The 18,939-nt window shown below is 38.0% G+C and overlaps 1 protein-coding gene across 1 annotated transcript; it reads right to left on the bottom strand.

Annotated features, from left to right (window-relative positions):
- Positions 1-16,496: 16,496 nt before the first annotated feature.
- LOC145118925 (uncharacterized) lies at positions 16,497-18,078 on the bottom strand. Its single transcript, XM_079054583.1, has 2 exons — positions 17,435-18,078; positions 16,497-17,345 (listed from the first exon to the last, which is right to left on the bottom strand). The coding sequence occupies exons 1-2, from the start codon at positions 17,892-17,894 to the stop codon at positions 16,606-16,608; spliced, it is 1,200 nt and encodes a 399-aa protein (XP_078910709.1). The 5' UTR covers positions 17,895-18,078; the 3' UTR covers positions 16,497-16,605.
- Positions 18,079-18,939: the final 861 nt, after the last annotated feature.

The following is an 18,939-nucleotide window of genomic DNA, read 5'->3' as shown; positions in this document are numbered from 1 at the left end:
CAAGAAATTGGCACTAGTGATACATATTTTGAGGGCTAGCCGATTTGAACATGTATGTCTTTTTCTCATGGTTATTCCAAGAGTTCATGATGTTGTGTGAACCATTTGAGGTGTCACACTTGGGGCACTAGGCTCTCAAGCTTCATGAAGACATTCTACATCAAAGAGGTATGTATTCTATCTTGTTATATTTATTATTTTGTATGCTAGATTAGGATAATACCTTGGATGTTCATAATTGTATGTATAATAGAGAAAACATAGATCCAAGGTATTTAGGGTTGCATGTACACTTAGGAGTGTTAGAATGCTCATAACCCAACAGTGGTATCAGAGCCTAGGCTTGTTTTCAATTATACTTGATGCAAATTGCTGAAAAATGCTGAAAAGGTTGAATTTCGGGCATTCTGGGCACTGGACTCGCCGAGCCCACTGATGAACTTGCCGAGTCCATGAAGAAAATCATCCTACTCGGCGAGTAGGTTGATACACTCGACGAGTAGGAGCCCCTGACAGCATATCTTCGAGTTTTTTTTTTAGAAATGGACTAGGAACATTACTATAAGCTATTTTTGAACCTATAAACCTGTTTTTGATGTGGTAATGTTCATACTAATCCAATTTCAAAGATAATTGTCAATAGATTCATGTTTTGTATTAGTTTAGTGATTAGGCTAATTACATGAAAAAGTTTGATTAAATTATCTTGTTCTTATGAGTTGCTTAGATTAATAGAAAAGTTAATTGATTATGTGTTTTCAATCCATTTTAATCTAAGAGTTGATTCTAAAATGTGTTTTTGTAACTTGTCCTCAAGTTATATGAAAAGTCACATTTAAGTTTCATAAAACTCATAAAAGTTGGTAATGGTTACAAAAATGAAGAGTCTTGTCCTCAAGTTATGGAGGTTCAAGAGTCACTTCATTAAGTAATAAAATGTGTAACCTTAATTAATTCCATAAATTACAAAATAAAGAAAAGTTACATTCTTTTATTAGTTTAAAGTCTTCCATAACTTGTCCTCAAGTTATGGAACTTGAAGAGTTTTTTTTTTAATTAAAACTACTTTAAACACATAAGTTATGGAATTAATTAGTTTTGAATAGTTTCAAAACTTGCCCTCAAGTTTTGGAATTTGAAAAGTTTTCTCTTATGAATACTTTAATTCCAAGTTAGCCCTTAGAATTTTAAAAGTTAAAATTCAAACCCTTATACTTTATAATATTATAAGTTAATAATATTTATATATATATGTATAAGAGTAAAGTCAGTCTTACCGTTAGTAGGCCTCATTCACGAAGCCGGTCTATAAGGGGGGTATAAGGTTACTGCCTATGAAATGGCAGTTTAATGGGTGTCCACTCTCACCCACCGCTTCCTTGACTGGTGGAGGGTCGTTAGCCGAACGGGTAGAAAAGGACTATAATTCTCCCTTCATTAAAAGTATTAATGATAAATACTAAGTAACTAAACACTTGTACATTCCCAATCTTAGTTACTTAGGAAAATGTGAAAAGGTGCTAACCCATGAAATTACACTTTGTACCTTACCAAGTCATTAGTGGAGCGTGTGTGGTTAACCGGCACACTAATAAGGACTAGTAAGAGTGGCAAAGGGTAACTTGACTCTATTATAGATCGGTGGAGCGTGTGTGGTTAACCGGCACATCGATTAGGTGATAAAGTTAAGGGTACCAAGTCAATTTGCATGGTTATTCACACCTTGTTTGTGATCCTCGGCATCCCAGTCACAAACTTGAGAGGGCACAATCGAGATTCAAACATGTCATTGAAAGTTCAATATATCTCAAAAGATCTAGGAGTTTCAAATCCAATTAAAACTTAATTATATTTCGTTTTTCATGGTGGAAATTGGTAGATCGTCATTTACCTACCTTCAACTATTTTATAACTTGGATTACGGCATCCCTCTTCCAGTTATAAATAGGTTGTTGGGTCCTAGCCTTAATATTTCATATTGGGTGTTATATTAAGGACTTTAAATCAACTCTCTTGAATATCTCCCAAAAGATGATCTTCCCAAATCTCTTGAAACAAGCTTTCCTAAATGAAGATGATGTCCCATGGAAATCATACTTCTTTCACCTCCTCCAATTATTCTCCCTAACCCACAAGTTCCTGAAAAGTTTAAGGTCACTCAAGCAAAGGTCTATATGTGATCACATCTTGGAGATGTAGTCAGATATTGACAAGCCGGGAGAGTTGGGTGCCAAAGTCTTGAGAAAGTTGGTGACTCAACTATTTTCTAAGTCACATAGTGAGTTCCTTTGGGACTCCTATGAAACAGACTATGACAAGACCCTTAATGATCTTATCTATTTGCTAAGATCAACTTCCTAAAACTTTATGGACATTGACAATGATGACATTGGATATCCAGTAAAGCTCTCTCTTCCCAATGGAAAGGGATCGGCCATAGTCAACTCGGTTGACCAAATGGTAAAGAGAACGGCTAAGTCTGAGATAGTCCCATTATCAAGGGTCTATTGCCAAAGAAAGGGGCATTGGTTGCGAAGCTGCCAAATTTACCTAAGGATATTAAAGTCAATAAGTTTGACTCTACTTCGGGTAAAGTCCACTATCTAACTCTGCTAAGTTTCTATTCTGAGATTCTTGATACATGATGTGACTGGGTCACATGTTGATGTTTTAAGAATCAAAGAAAAAGTGAAGAAACTTAAAGAAAGAATATGTTGAATCTGATGGCATAGATGGATTTCTATCGCATAGTTTGAAGATCGGATTCTTGAGCTACTTCTTAAGAGTTATGATATATTGCTTAGGAATAAATAACAACAAAGTTTTCATGTGCTTTTGCATTGTAAGGATAGTTTTTCCGCAAAGTTTTAAAATAAAAGAAATTTTTTTTTTGATTTTATTTATTTTAAAATATCCTTACAATGGCATTTGTGAAAACTTTTGTTGCTTATAAGATTCCATTAAGAGCAAGAGTGGAAATATGAATTTGATTCTTTCATTTGTGGTAGTGTCTAAATTTACCAAATAAGGAAAGATTCTCATCACCTAAGTTTCAGTTGGATAGAAACTTGGAATCATGCAAGTTGTATAGCATGATGAATAAGAACTTTCAAGCATTGGAAAAATTAAGACTAACTACTTGTTCACATGGATGTGTGAGTCAAGTAAAGGATCGAGTACACATTCTTGTGCACTGATCAAGCCCACCACAAATAATCGTTAAGACTATTCGTCATTATTTACTAAAATTCAGTAAATATGGTTATACTTACAAGCTTGAGTGTAATTCTGAGACATTGGAAAAGGTTTCAATGTATGGCAGAGCGAATAAGAAGAATCGACTTAGGCAGAAAGATAAAAGTTTCTCAAATCTGAAAAGATGGGAGAGTACTTTAGTATCATGTTATATAATCATCTTAATGATTAAGAGACCTTATCACAATTCATCCTCTAAGTGCATTCTGGTAGCTAAGAAGAGGAGCTATGAATTGTTGAAGTGGTTAAATCAAGAAGATGATTTATACTTCGTTCCAAAAACAATTCTTAGAGTTATACTCTAAGATTGTAACTTGAGTGACATGTCTTAAAGAAGGTTTAAAACACTTGTCAAATGTAAGAGTAAAAGTTTTCTACTCTTGTACATTTGAAATTGGTAAGTTGTGATGTTTTGGATAAAACAAAGACCAACTAAGGCCAATTGTGTGAAGTGTTTGTCTTGATTAGAATCCACACTATCTCTTGAATATCTGACAAGAAAGTCTTATATGTCAAGAGGACAGTGGGAGTCTTAAAGGTCTTGAAAGTCTCAAGAACTAATCAAGAATAAAACCTGAAGTTCTTCACTAGCACACGACTTGAGGTTTATAACCTATCGTGTCGACATGTCTGTGCCTATTCAAGTTGGCTTTGCATAGGAGTTCTGAGAGTTCTCAATTGGTTGCACAGCTACTTGGAAGCAATGGCAGGCCCTTGAGCTGCCAAATGGCAAGAATTTAAGATTGCACAAGTTTAATCCATATAAGTGTGGATTTGTCAGTAACCTTGTCTTGTGATTATGGTTTTGACAAAATTCATATGGATAGGAACTCATACACCATAAAATCTAAGTGTCATAAGGTTTCTCTCCTATTCATGAAAATGATGGTGAGGAAACACTTTCACTAAGTAGATTTTAGCTAGATAGCAATTGTGATATTTGCATTCTCAAAGTCGTTAGTGGAGCATGTGTGGTTAACCAGCACACTAACATGGACTTGTGAGAAGTAGTAAAGGTCTAAACAATCGAGACTATGATTACGACATCCCTTTTCATAGTTCTTAAAATTGTTTAGACACACCTGTGAGCTATCTAAGATAAGGTGTATGATATTGATAAAGTTTTATCAAAGCAATCTAGTATCAGAAATCTGAACTTTGGTAAGAAAGTCAATAAAGTATTGATTTCTAGAAGTCCAACTGATTTCTGATTACATGTCAAAGCTATTGGGAGCATGAGTGTTATGCTAATAATCATCATGTTAGTGGGAGCATGATAATTATGATAAAGATTGCAAGTTAGCAATGTTAATTATAGAAAACAAAAGTTTCAATTCGTGAGGCTGCAGGGGTTGAAAAAGTTGTTTTGCTATAATTAAGGGAGAGGAAATTATACTTCATTTCAATTCTAAAAGCTTAGATTGAGGTTTTAAGTCGTATTTAGTCAAGGATATATATATGAATTTCATGTTGGAATGACTCAACATAAGGAAATTCTATATATGGGTCCATTATTTGCGTTCTAAATTTCAATTATGATTACGGCATCCCTTTTCATAATCTGAATTATGAGAACTTGGCAAATAGAAATGGAAATGTTATAGCAAAAGACTGGTTTAGTCTTTATGTGAGACATCATGACTCGTGTCCCATATGCTTCGGATATAGGATCGATTACATGTGCTATATTTATCCTTTCTAAAATTTTCCAAATGCCTGGGGCATTAAGAAGGGAAAAGGTCTAGAACTGGATATGACTAAAAGGATTAAGCAATTGTCGAGGACAATCTAAGGTTTACCAAAGATTGGTTGCTCAAGGACAGTTGGAAGTATAGTGTTAAATCTGGAAGGACCATATTGACATAATCTGTAAGGAGGCAACTCTTGTTCAGAAGTGATAGTCAAAATGGAATATGGAAATGTTTCAAAGTTGGAAATTATTCAATCTGTGTAAGATTAGGAAACTTAATGCCAGAAGGATGTTTCCAAGGAGTTGATCTCCTTGGAATGCTCTGTAATGGTTGTTGTCAAGTCTTTCTGACTCTGTGCATAATCATTACAGGAGGATCAATGCATATAAGTTTAAAATCTAACAGATTTCAGTAAATGGCATGAATTTGGAATTCTTGCATTTGCAGTAAGGATTTGGGACTGTGAAAGAGGATCATTGGAGCTATGTTCAATTGATCTAATTCACAAAGTGAAGATCATAGACAAACATAGTATGCATACTTGGTGTATGGCATGACTAGTGTTTAGAAAACATAGTGTACATGCTTGGAGCATGGGACAACTATTGTTTTAAATTCAAGAATAAAGTTGATAGCTGAAACAGTATATAATGAATAATGTGTAATCATATGGTGATAAATAAAAGGTGTTTTATTTATGTTCATAGGTTTTGATACCATATTAGATTCTATTATTATGGTGTTTCATTTTGCATGTTTTGACTTCCAGAATAACTAGGTCGTTCTTCCTGATTGACTAAGTTATTCAAACTATCCACAGTCGGTCATATGTTGGAAGTAGATATGAATCAAGATTGTCATGGGTTGGCTTGTAGAGGTCTAAGATGTTGGACAAGGGGCTACAACACTCATGAGTGCTCATAAGTTCTGAGTATTGGATTCAACCCGCGCTCATTGGAATCACTTCATGGATTTTATCACGAGTGATCATGAGACGATAATATCTTATATTCTTCAAACCTAGAGATATGAGTTGTTACTATGAGTTGGTTGTACATTGATTGCACGAAAACGCATTCGATAACTCGGTGTTATAAAACGTGCCTTTGTGTATGATTCAACAAGTAGTAGAACAAGCCATATGAGTCGAAGTTTATCCATTCCTTTTACCTTCGGGATAAAAGCGATATCTGTGGGCCCCTCGATGATTTGATGATGACAAATGGAAGTGCTCGGCCGAGCCAGGACTGATTTGATTTGTTCAATTAGTCAGTCATCATAAATCGGAAATCGGGAAACAACAAATGGACAGAGAGAATGATTATAATCCATGTCTCAGTCCATATGATATCTAAAATGGAGGAATATATGATCCCTTATCTAATGGACAAGTCATTGACAAATGTCAGAGTTCGACAGCGGCTTTTGAGAGCTACGATTGCCAGTTGGGTTCTGAAGTCATACGCAATAATAGTTTTAGACTTATCCAAGTGGGAGACTGTTGGATTAGTGTCTAAGTCCATAACTATAATTGGTATGTACTTGACCCGACTCGGCATGGTCCATTTGGGTTGCATGGCATCGGAACATTTGGATAGACCGTTTATGAGGAAAAGACATTTTGTGACATATTAATATATTATAAGTTCTAATATATTAATATGAAATCATGTTATTTAATTAGTATTGATCAAGAATTAATTTGGACTTAATTTAGTGATCAAAAAGAGACTAATTAAATATATGGGGATTGATTGTGTAAATCATTCATTCTTATATATGTGGGCTTATGATCCAAGATTCCTTTATGTTGGGTTTAACCCACGTGGTGATCCATGGATACTCCATGGAGGTTAAAACCCATGGAGCATAAGGAATGGGTAAAGTCATGAGTTACATGGTGTAACCCTAATAGCCACACTATATAAGAACCCCTTTAGTTCAAGAAATTGGCACTAGTGATACATATTTTGAGGGCTAGCCGATTTGAACATGTATGTCTTCTTCTCATGGTTATTCCAAGAGTTCATGATGTTGTGTGAACCATTTGAGGTGTCACACTTGGGGCACTAGGCTCTCAAGCTTCATGAAGACATTCTACATCAAAGAGGTATGTATTCTATCTTGTTATATTTATTATTTTGTATACTAGATTAGGATAATACCTTGGATGTTCATAATTGTATGTATAATAGAGAAAACATAGATCCAAGGTATTTAGGGTTGCATGTACACTTAGGAGTGTTAGAATGCTCATAACCCAACAATATGTATGTGTGATATGCTCTAGGAAACTCACTAAGCATTAGCTTACAGTTTGTGGATTTGTTTCAGGTACATTGGAGCCCAAGGGCAAGGGCAAGGCTTGATGGCGCGGTGTGCACTCTCTCACCGGTGTTTTATGGGACACTATGATATTTTTAAATAAAGTTGTATTGGATGTGGATTTGAAAACAATTGTCTTGGGATTTTATGATTTATGGAAATGTGTTTGACTAATTAAAAATGGAAAATTTCCTATAAAAATTTGGGTTGTTACAAACCACTATGTACGGACAGGGGCCAGACATAAAACACCGGAGGGCAGGACCATTTTGGCATATAGCACTTCTGAAATCCAACAACCCTATGTGGCCTTTTAAACCAGATTCCCCGTACCGCGAGTAGTTAAAAAGATATTATAACGATACTTATATAAGTCATAATAATTGCCCAAATGTTTATTATAAGTTCATAATAACAATACTAATTTTAAATATAAGCTATATTTAAAATAGGGTAAACATAACTTACTTACAAGGGGGTTTTAGCTAGGAGCTGATCTCTGCAGGGGCAAAAATTCGTCGCTGAATCTTTCTAAGAAAGATTCTTGCAATGTTTCAGCGCTCACCTTACTATACTAAAACTATAGAAAGAGAAGTCGAATCACGAGGGACCGAAATGCTCGGGGGATAAGAAGAGCAAGACTCTTGAATCAAGAGAATGGTGCAAGAAATATGACAGCCTAGAGGCTCTTATTTATAGTAATTGAATTTTCAAAAACCACCCTTTATATTTACTTAAATGACTAAAAACCCCTTTATAATACTATTTTAAATAGATTTAATGATATTTGTACTAAACTAAAGTCGAAAGTACTCAACACTAGTCTTATAACGACTGCATCGTTGATACCTTTCTAATAATATATATATATATATATATATATATATATATATATATATATATATATATATATATATATATATATATATACACACACACATATATATGATTTACACTTTATTTTAATACGTAAATGTGCTATTAAAAATTACAACTTGTTCATACGAACTCCGTTTTTGACGTTCTTTATATTCACGCGTAGCTATCGACGAGATCTACAACTTTCGTTTAGACTCCGTCGGCTAATTTTGAATTTATATTTTTGTCCATATTTTTATAAAATTAAATGATTTTGCTAAAATCATAACTCTCTCGTACGGACTCCGTTTTTGGCATTCTTTTTCTCAAAATTTCTATTTTAAGGAGTACTACGATTTTCTTTTTGGTCGCATTAGCTAAAAGTCAACCATTCTCTTCGTAGCTTTTTACGTCACACATTCCTTGTGCGCGGCTGACTTTTATATCTTATAAAAATCATATCTAATTCATACAGATTCGGATTTCGACGAAATTTATATTTTCGGGATCGGGAAGACATGTACTTTCTATACATATATATATATATATATATATATATATATATATATATATATATATATATATATATATATCTATATTGGCGCACTTATTTTTACGATTTACGGACGATTCGACTGATTGTTCTTATTTTATTATATTATAATAATAATCATGAAATATATAGTATTAAAATAATCTTCTTTATTACATCAAATAGGTTACGATTGTTGACCATAACTATTACTTTGGTTAAGATTATTTATCCTAGATAAAAAAAAATCATTTTTAACGTTTATTATTGACTAGCCCGAATCTGCGTCTGTTACAATAATCCTTCCGGAGAAATCTAATTTTGATGATAAATTTTCCAAGGATATGACGAACAATGGGAGACAAACTGAGACATGAACCCTTCAGTGCCAACAAAACAATGCTTCCTTTAACTCTTGAACCAACATTCATATAACAACCATATCACAAGCACGAACACTCATACGTGGCCCAATCAGCCTCAGGCTGGAATACCAGGCATGCCTATGACGGGTCCAGTCATCCTCAGGATGGAATACCCTCGTATCATGCCCATGTTTGGCCCAATCAACCCTCGGGTTGGAATACCAAACATGTCAGGCCCAATCGATCATAGGGCCCGGTCATCATCGGGATGGAATACCCTAGATTGGAACACCATTATATACATAAATCGAGTCTAAACTCATAACCCGAGATCCAGGGACCTACCCTTGCATTTCACCCAAATCTTATGATCCAACGCGACACCTCACTAAACCGGGATACAAAGATGTCATCAACCGCCGCTGAGACTACCGGTCTCACACCTGGTCTAGCCACCAGGTTCCTAAAACCCGGAAGACAAGAACATTCTAACCCAACAACCTTCGATTTCACCATCGATGACATTACACCTTTCACCTGGAACTTGCGACTCACTCCACAAAACAAAAGATTCTCCACTTTCCTCACAATCTCCCACAATACAGGCCTTGCACGGATACACTCACGATTCCCTAACACGAGTTTCCACCAAAATCCCACTCGAAAATTCCACTCACAATCTTCTCGAAGACCCTTTCGTTCAACTGATGAGAATCAAATAATGAATCTACCCCCAGTTCCAGACTGGAGACACTACTAGAAACATGAGGAAATGATCCTCAAACACACTGGTCGCGAACCTCACCCAAAACCAAACCATATAAAGCACCAAACTCTAATACACTCGACCCATGACATGCCATTACCAACCACTGCCTTGATGACCAAAGATGTCCAGACCCAAAAATTCTCGCGATACTACAAACTCCTATCGGCTCAGGTGTACCCCCACATGGGCAACCACTCGAGGCTATCATAAAGGACTTTATGACTTACAACCTCCCGACCAATCCCAACTTGAAATCCAAAATCTTGACAACAGCTTGCGAACCAACGAAAATAATATGCATACTTCCCATAAGTACTTCCTGATACTTCGAAAGGACCTCATCGACTCCCTTACAATACCAACTGAGAACCATAGAACGACTACCAAGCAAAACCTTACGAAAACAAAGTCGCACACAACCCGTGGATAGGATAACAATTGCACTCTTAATCCCACATCGGAAACCAAAACCCAAGAGAACCATGCACATAATTTGAACTAAGAGTCCCAATTCCCTTTTGTTCAGCTTACGAGGAGCACCCCCATACACATATTTCAGAAACCCATAATCTCATCCGAAAAGAAAAGAAATAGAAGATATGATCCAAAAGGCCACCTTACTCAAATTAGGAAATATCCTCAGGATCAATCAACCAAGACCCTATACCTGTGAGACTTAATGAATCCCATCACTACACCACTAGCTCGAGCAGGCCTTCAAGATGATCCTAAAGGAAAGACCCTATACCTGTGAGACTTAATGAATCCAACTCTACCATTGAGGATAAGCACACCTGAAGAATGAAGGAACATAAAATGTACTGAACAGGAGGGTAGATAACTCATTCCTTGACCTTTAACTGCCACCACTTAAATCCTTAGGTGAATTCCCACTGAATAACGAACTCAACGAACAGTGGTATAGGACACCTTGACACCTGAACCCGAGAAACCACAACCCACCTGGAGTCGAACCTACCCGCTTTGGAAGGGTTCGCCGATCAATATCTGCCCAACAAATCGGAAAGTAGCAACCAAACAGCGCTGATAAACCCCTCAAAGACTGATACTCAACCTGGAATCTAAATTCTCCCCCATTTAGAACTCGAACCACCGCCCACTAGTGGTGAAACCCAATAACCCAAACAATCCATCCGGGTACAACCATACTTGACAATGGATTAAATAACATACGCAGAATAGACCTCAAAAGAATGGATCCAACGAACCCCAAGAGAACCTGAATTCCATCTGAAAGCCTTTGAAATTCCAATAATAACCACTTACAAAGCATAGGTAACTACCGATTTATGATCCAAACATACCTTCCTTGATTGCAGTCCAACTACAATCCGACACCTGACTCTCCTATCTCCCAAGAGTAGGGCCCTTGCCCGCATTTCAGGGTGCTCATGCCACCTCAATCCACCTGCACACCCCAGTGCTGACATCCTGCCGCCAACCACTGCGACCAACAGTCCCTGAGCTGAAAATACAACCTAATCCTGAAGGTCACAAGCTTACTCACTCCTTCGGACTCGGAAAACTGTAAGGGTACAACCATTGCCATAGGTAACGACATTCCGATCTGTCAATCGACCATTCCGCTTCCAACTGCAAAACTCCAGGCAATCATAATCATCGCTCCCTTCCTGGGTCCTGCGACTCGCATACTCGGCCTCGAGCAAAACCCCCGAGGTCTCAAACCAAAACTCGCCAGGTCTGCACCAAACAACCGGCCGATTCCATAATGCCACCGGGCTCAAAACACATACCAGGTCCATCCTTATGCCCGAATAGCCACAACCAAAAGATTGTCAGTAATAGAATCACTGCCACAATCCACAGTATCCTCCTGACCAGCCTTATCATCCCCAAGATTTTCCTTGATTCAAGTATGGATCCTGTTCTTTCAGTAGTACGGGCCCAATACTACTTTCCACACCTATCCATACTTTCCTCAAGAATTTTCTCGGGTCCTCTAAGTCCTAGTCACAAAATACTCTTGAAACCTGCTCCTTGGCGAAACAAACACACTAAATACTCCCTAGGTTATCCTAGGACTCACCATACCTCCTCTGCCATCAACTGCTGAAGAACCCCTACCAATGCCAGTTAACCAATTCATGAATACAATTACATGCAACCCCGCTTAAATAATCCTTCGGCAAAAGGACCCAACCCTACAATGGTTGGACTTAGACGAGAGCTGCACAATAGGTACAAGTCCTTTATCCTAAGATTATTTAACCCTTATAGAATGTAATTTAATGTATTCATTTGATGGTTAACTCTCATCAACATGGGTCCCACAAAGCACAAAGCAAGCAGCATTCGAGCAGAGAAGCTGACTAGCACTAAGATGCAATAAAATCAGATATATCCTCCTATGAAATACTCGACCTCAGACTCCCAGCATATCGCGAGCATCTTCGCCCTGCCCACACTCGCTCAAGAGTGGCTAATCGTTCCTCATGCCGACCTGATATGAACCGCGTCCAACCAGGGAAACCACCACTACCTCATCTAATAACGCGAGTGGCCAACTGACCACACACGACTCATCCATACTACACTTGCCACATGACTCTCCATTGGTTCCAGAAGACTATCGCATGAATACAGCCACATGCCTCATAATTTAAACAATCTTAAGCTAAAAGATTTAATCCCACAACAGTTGGACTCAGACGAGAGTTGCGAAGCAGGGCCAAACTCCACAGCCTAAGATCCTTTAAACCATGTAGCATGTGACTTAGCGTATCCACTCAATAGTCAATTCACACGCGAAAGAGTCACACAACAGCCAAACAAGGGAACTCTATAGGAACTAAGGCATCACATAATTAGACAATTCTATCAAGTAATTCCTGAAGATCCCTAGCCTATCACTAGCATGCTATTCTAACATATCACAATATCAAATAACAGTATGGTATTTTGGGGTCTACTTACTGGCTCCAGCTGATCGTACACATCGCATCCTCCTTAAGTATTTTTGAAAAATATTTAAAATAATTTTGAAAATCTCTGAATATTGTTTTAAAAACCCTTTTCCTTAGTTTGAGACTGGATTCACACGAATGTTCCTCCAATTCACTCAAACCAAGGCTCTGATAGCAACTTGTAACATCCCAAAAATATCAACAAAATTTAAACTTTTCAAAACAACCCATTTATTAATAGAAGTGTTTACAAACCATTGTTTCCAAAACATGATTTAAAATCAAAGTCTCCCAAGATCCAATCAGTTGTAAAACCAAGGATGTGTACGGTCACACGTTTTCCTTGCCAAAAACATCCGGATCACCTGAAACAATAAACTGAAACCGTAAGCACGAATCTTAGTGAGTTCCCCCAAAATCCTCGCACAACAATAACACACATATAATAACAGCATATTATGGGCCCAATCAACCATCGGGTTGGAATGCCCCAGGCCCTCAACCATCGGGTTGGAATGCCAACATACTATGGGTCCAATCATCCTCGGGATGGTATAACCTCGGCCCACAACCATCGGGTTGGAATGCCTACATACTATGAGTCCAATCATCATCGGGATGGAATACTCTCGGCCCACAACCATCAGGTTGGAATGCCCACATACTATGAGTTCAATCATCCTCGGGATGGAATATTCTCGGCCCACAACCATCGGGTTGGAATACCCCGGTTTGTTGGCTCATGCACAAAGCAGAAAAGCCTCAACCACCAATCAAACATATGTACATATATTAGATAATCACATAACAGTCTACAGGCAGTCAAACCGATCTACAGATTACTAAGCATAACAACATCCTATCTACCAGGATACCGATCTAACAGATCATAACCACATAGAAACATCCTATCTACCAGGATACCGATCTAACAGATCACAATAGTAATAAAGCAGGATAACAATCCAAAGGGCCGGCCTTGGAGCCTTCGACCCTTGAGTATAATGAGGAAAACTCACCTCGATTGCAGAAGCTTCCTGGAAGAATCCCTAGCTGCTGCCCCTGCCGACTTCCCGAGCTATCAATACTAGAACCAAATAAAATCTTAGTTAATAGGCCAAAACCCTCAAGTTTGGCCCCAAGGTCAAACTTGGTCAAAAGTCAATGGTCAACGGAAGTCAAAGTCAACAAGTTAAACTTCAGGCTGAGTAGGCCCAGCATACTCAGCTCGTACACATGGCGTACTTACCAACCAGAATCGGGACCCCATACGAGTACGCGCATCATACTCGAAGGTACGCCGGCCAAATGACACTTTTCCATTAAGTGCTTAATCTCTTAATTCCTTTCATCCAACACTCAGATCTAGTCCCACAACATCATTCTAAGTCATAAAGTTTCCACCTTTATGACTTTCCATGTCTAGAAAAGGTCCAAAAGCTAAAACCTTAACTTATCAATCCATTAAGACATCATGACACTCTCATGGAAGGTATAGAAGGATCAAGATTACATTTTTATGGATCCTAAAAGCTCCATAATGGATAAAGTTTCCAACTTTATCCGTTAGAATGGTCCAAACCACTAAGATCTAGCGTTTAAGCATCAAATGGGACCAAAAGTGCATCTTTTTCAAGTTAATCCATTAAGTCCAAGTCTCCAACTTTCAGATCTGAATCACAATGATGTTTAGATGGATAAAGTTTCCAACTTTATCCATAACAAGGTCACAAACTTTCAAGATATAAACTTTATGCACAAAAATGACCAAAAGCTCATAACATCCAAAACCACCCAAACTTCAAACAGTCATAACTTCTTCGTTCTAACTCCGTTTTTGACGTTCTTTATATCTACGGAAAGGTATTGAGGATCTCTACAACCCTATCTAATTAATTTTGACTTAAAACACATTGAACTAAAATCCATAATTCATAAAAGAAGTCTGAAACACTACATTCCCATTTTACCATTTGACTCCAACGTGAAAACTGAACTATTGGGTCACATATCTACGTTACCCACATCCAAATAGGCCTAAATCTTACCTTTTTAAAGGCCCCAATCCTTATGATGACCGCTCTTCGGGCCACAGCCGCGAATTAGGAATTGATTCGGAACAGGGCGTTACATGGAACTTGATTTTGGGTTATAACCCTATTTTTTTTAGTAGGGATGGTTTTGGATATGTTCAGTGTGAAGAGCCCGGTAGCAGCAGCGCGTGTGTGATTTGGTTATTTCGATTTGAGGTGAGTCTCCTCACTGTACCCGTAGGTCGAAGGCACCAATGTCAGCCCACTAGGATATGTTATGTAGGATGCTAGTTGTCTTTGTGACTTTTGCATTGTATGATGGGCTGGGCCCAATGGCATGCATGTAGGGCTGGGGCCAACTGCATGAGTGGTTTGTGCCCATTTTATGTTGGGTTGTTCCCTTTGTATGACGGGCTAGGCCCAATTATATGTTAGGGTGGGCCCGTTGACTAGGAAGGGATATGCCCATTATTATGGGTTGGGCTCAATGTGCGGGATAGGCCCTATGATATATGTATGGTATGTGGTATTTTGGGGAACTCACTAAGCTTTGTGCTTACAGTTTCATGTTTATGGTTTCAGGTACTTCCAGTTTGAAATGGAAGGGTCCGACGTGACTACACAACATCCCCCATAGTTTATTCCGCATTTGGTTAGTCATGATTTTTACTCTGATGTTTAAATACTATTTTCCATCTTGAATGATTTTGGGAATAGAATGTGGTATGAATTAATGTTTTAAAAATGAAAATTTTTCCATGGATTTTTGGGACATTACAGACGTACATGGCGAACAGAGGGGAATTATATGACCGAGTTGGACACCACAACATTCGCGTTGATTTGGTGGAACAAATCTTCAATGCTCAATTGAATCCTATTGTCGTCGATTTTGAATATAAGTTGTTCGACGATACATATGACGTATCAGACCTGTTTGAAGATGATTCAGGTGAAGATTATGATAACGTTGCGAGCGTCGATGATTAGGCGTAACGTACTATTCTACTATTTTTCGATTATGTTTTTAATTTAGTATGCATTTTTTTTAATTAATGAAGTACTTTTCTTCTATTAATTTTATATAATTATATTTTATTAAAATACATTTTATTTAATTAAAAAAATGAAAAGTGTGGTAAGATGTGGTATTACACCTACCAATTTTGTAGGTTAAGGGTAAATGATGTGACCAATTTTGTAGGTTAAGGGTAAATGATGTGACGTTGACATTAAATGCGAAAAGTATGGTAATAACAACCATTAATTTAATTGGTATAATCTTGTAAGTACCATGTACCTCGATCACGGTGACAACCAAGTGGAAATCTAATTGTGTTGTTTGAAGAAATTGGTGGTGTCCCTACAAAAATATCTTTTACAACACAAAAAAAATATCTTTTACAACACAAATGTTTCAAAGTTTATGTTCACATGTGGGACTCTAAACGATTTGGACGTTCAGCGAACCATTCGTGAACCGTTTGGCGGGAAGTTCGTTTTTTTTAATAAATGAACGAACATGAACATAAATTCTTGTTCATTTAGTTAAACGAACGAACATAAACAATTGTCCCTTTTTGTTTCTTTTTGTTCATTTATGTTCGTGAACATTTGTTTATATTGTTCGTTTAAGTTTAATTATGTAAATGTAGTTAAAAGTTTAGCGGTAGAAGCATCGTGTGAATGAAAAACACGAATATAATTATAATTATAAATCATAGAATAGAAGTTTAAAACCATTTTATTTGGGTAATAAAGAAATTCAAGAGCCATAATTTTATGACCTTTATTTGACAAATTTCAAGAAATTACAATAATTGATTTGTAATTTAGTATTGAAATAAACCGGTAGCAGGAGGGGCAGACTCGTAATTTGACTGAAATATGCAGAGTTTGCAACGAGGTGAAGTTAAAGATGGAGTTTCGTATTTGTCTTCTCCACCCATTAATGGCATTGCGATCCCTCTCTTCACCGGGCTAACATACCCTGGTCTGTAGGTTTTTCCCAAAATACCCTCGACGTTGTCTGAGAGATTTGAGAATCTGAATTGTGTCTCGAAATGGGCAAAAGCGTCATTTGATGGTAACTGGTAGTTGTGAGCTTTTTCGTCTTCTTTAGTCACAGGAACAGCTTTCATGTCGATTTCAACCAGTCCGCCGACTGTAACTCTAACAGTGTTGGTGTCGTCGGTTCTTTCCACCGACACTTCTCTTACTCCGGTGTTGGTTTTCCATTCTGCGTCTCCGGTGAAGGGGACGTTGACTTGTTGACCGTTCCATTTTACGAGAAGCACGTCGACGGAGTCGTCCCATTGTTGAACTTTCTTGGCTGAGAGAACGAGGATGTCGGTGTCGAACATGATAGAGATGGACTGGACCCATGTGTAGTCACGTTTCCGGCCATTTGGGCGGTTTCCGATGAAGTGGGCGTTGATTTGGAGGTTGGTGTCGGAGACGAGAGCGAAATCACGTCCTTTTCCGCCATGGAAGTAGAACATTACTCCATCACCTCCGACGAACCTGGGATCGTAACATAGAGAGCCATATCCGTTACATTGTGGCCTCCTCCCTGTCATTCAATTGCAAATTAGTTAGAAAGAAGAGTGTAGATGATTAGGTATTCAAAGAAGCAATTTATCGAACAGGTGGAGTACATACATTTGCAAGTAGCTTCACACTTGCTACCACAATGGATGAAGCAACCTTTGTTCTTCTTGTTCTTTTTGGGCTTCCTCTCCGGGCACTCTGCCGGACAAGTTAGTGTCTTCTTATTACAAGCCCCTTTCGATTTACACTTAGCCCGTTCGCTTCCTGTTTTTGGGTCTGGTGTCTCATCGTCGTAGTTCGTGGTATCGTCGTCGACAGGAGAAGGCTTTGGTTTCTCCTCCTTGGGAGCCGGTGCTGGTTTTGGCTTCTCCTCCTTGGGGGCCGGAGCCGGCTTAGGTTTCTCCTCCTTGGGGGTGGGGGCCGGCGCTGGTTTCTGGTACTTAGGGGCGGGTGCCGGTGCAGCCGGAGTCTTCTTAGTGTCGTCGGGCTTTTTGTCATCAGCTCCAACCGTGGTTGCTCCGATAGAGACGAGTATGAGTAGGAAAGCCACCAAAATGAATGACTTCCCCATGTTCAAACGATATGGATGATCTTCCTTTCTAGTTTTTGTGGTCGAAGATGGAAAGGATGATTGAGATGGTTTATGGAAATGAAAGGGAAGCCATTTTTATAGGCGGATAAAGCAATCGGTGAAAGCCATAGCCATGGAGTTCGCACCAATTCATGTCAACTGGAGTAAACTGGATTTCCTTCGCTCCGAAAAAGAAACTACAATGACGACGATGAGACGCTTCCACTTCAATTGTCATACAGACATACCTTTTGACTTTGTGATTACTTTCTATTTATAAACACAATGGAATCAATTTTGTTTCGAGTAAAAAGACCCAATAAGTTTCTAGTTTTTTTATTTTTCTTTTTAGAAAAAATAAAAATAAATAAATAATAATAATAATAACAAAGCCCATATAAAATACTTGTAAGATACATTAGACCATTTGCAAATGAGTATCACGATGGGTCTCGTGGTTGACGTGGCCACAAACCACGGCTACGAACACTATCGCGGTGCTTCGTTGTCGGTCGCGATCGTGGACAACTGTGGTGTGATCAACGAGTAACAACGGCCAATAAGGTGTCGTTTCATGCATTTGACCTTTTACTTTCAATGACATTTTTTGAAAAAGTATTTTTTCAAAAAAAAAAAAAAAAACAACCGTTTCCTTATATATACTACAATAAACAACATTATTTTTTTTTACACAATCTTCTGTTTCTCTATTTACATTACATACACAACTTTTTTTGCAATGAAAACCATGGATCTCAATCAAATTACCCCCCCCCCCCCCAACTATCAAAACTGCAAACACGATAATGCTTTTGCGTTAGATACAGCTCCCGCCAATATCCGAACATTGAATAACCTCTAGGTGGTTTTATGAATATGCTCCAAACCAGTTCCCCTATCCAACAAACACAACTTTTCTAACAACAATATCAACATTTATCACCCTATCAACAACAATTTCAATCCGGTTTCATATACCAACAACCTTTCCAACCACAACCTTCACAACCACAACCATCACAACCACAATCTTCATAATCCCCTC

Source organism: Lactuca virosa, chromosome 6, assembly GCF_052849685.1.
Source record: "Lactuca virosa cultivar CGN04683 chromosome 6, Lactuca_virosa_CGN04683_v6, whole genome shotgun sequence".
Classification (NCBI taxonomy): Eukaryota; Viridiplantae; Streptophyta; class Magnoliopsida; order Asterales; family Asteraceae; genus Lactuca; species Lactuca virosa.
This window is presented reverse-complemented; position numbering and strand designations above follow the sequence as displayed.

What these genes read in the sequence shown, in the direction of transcription:
- LOC145118925 (XM_079054583.1), bottom strand. Translation starts at nt 17,894, where the DNA reads ATGGGGAAGTCATTCATTTTGGTGGCTTTCCTACTCATACTCGTCTCT. An exon ending in GTGTGAAGCTACTTGCAAAT is followed by an intron (nt 17,346 to 17,434) that starts GTATGTACTCCA and finishes ATTGAATGACAG; the next exon opens with GGAGGAGGCCACAATGTAAC.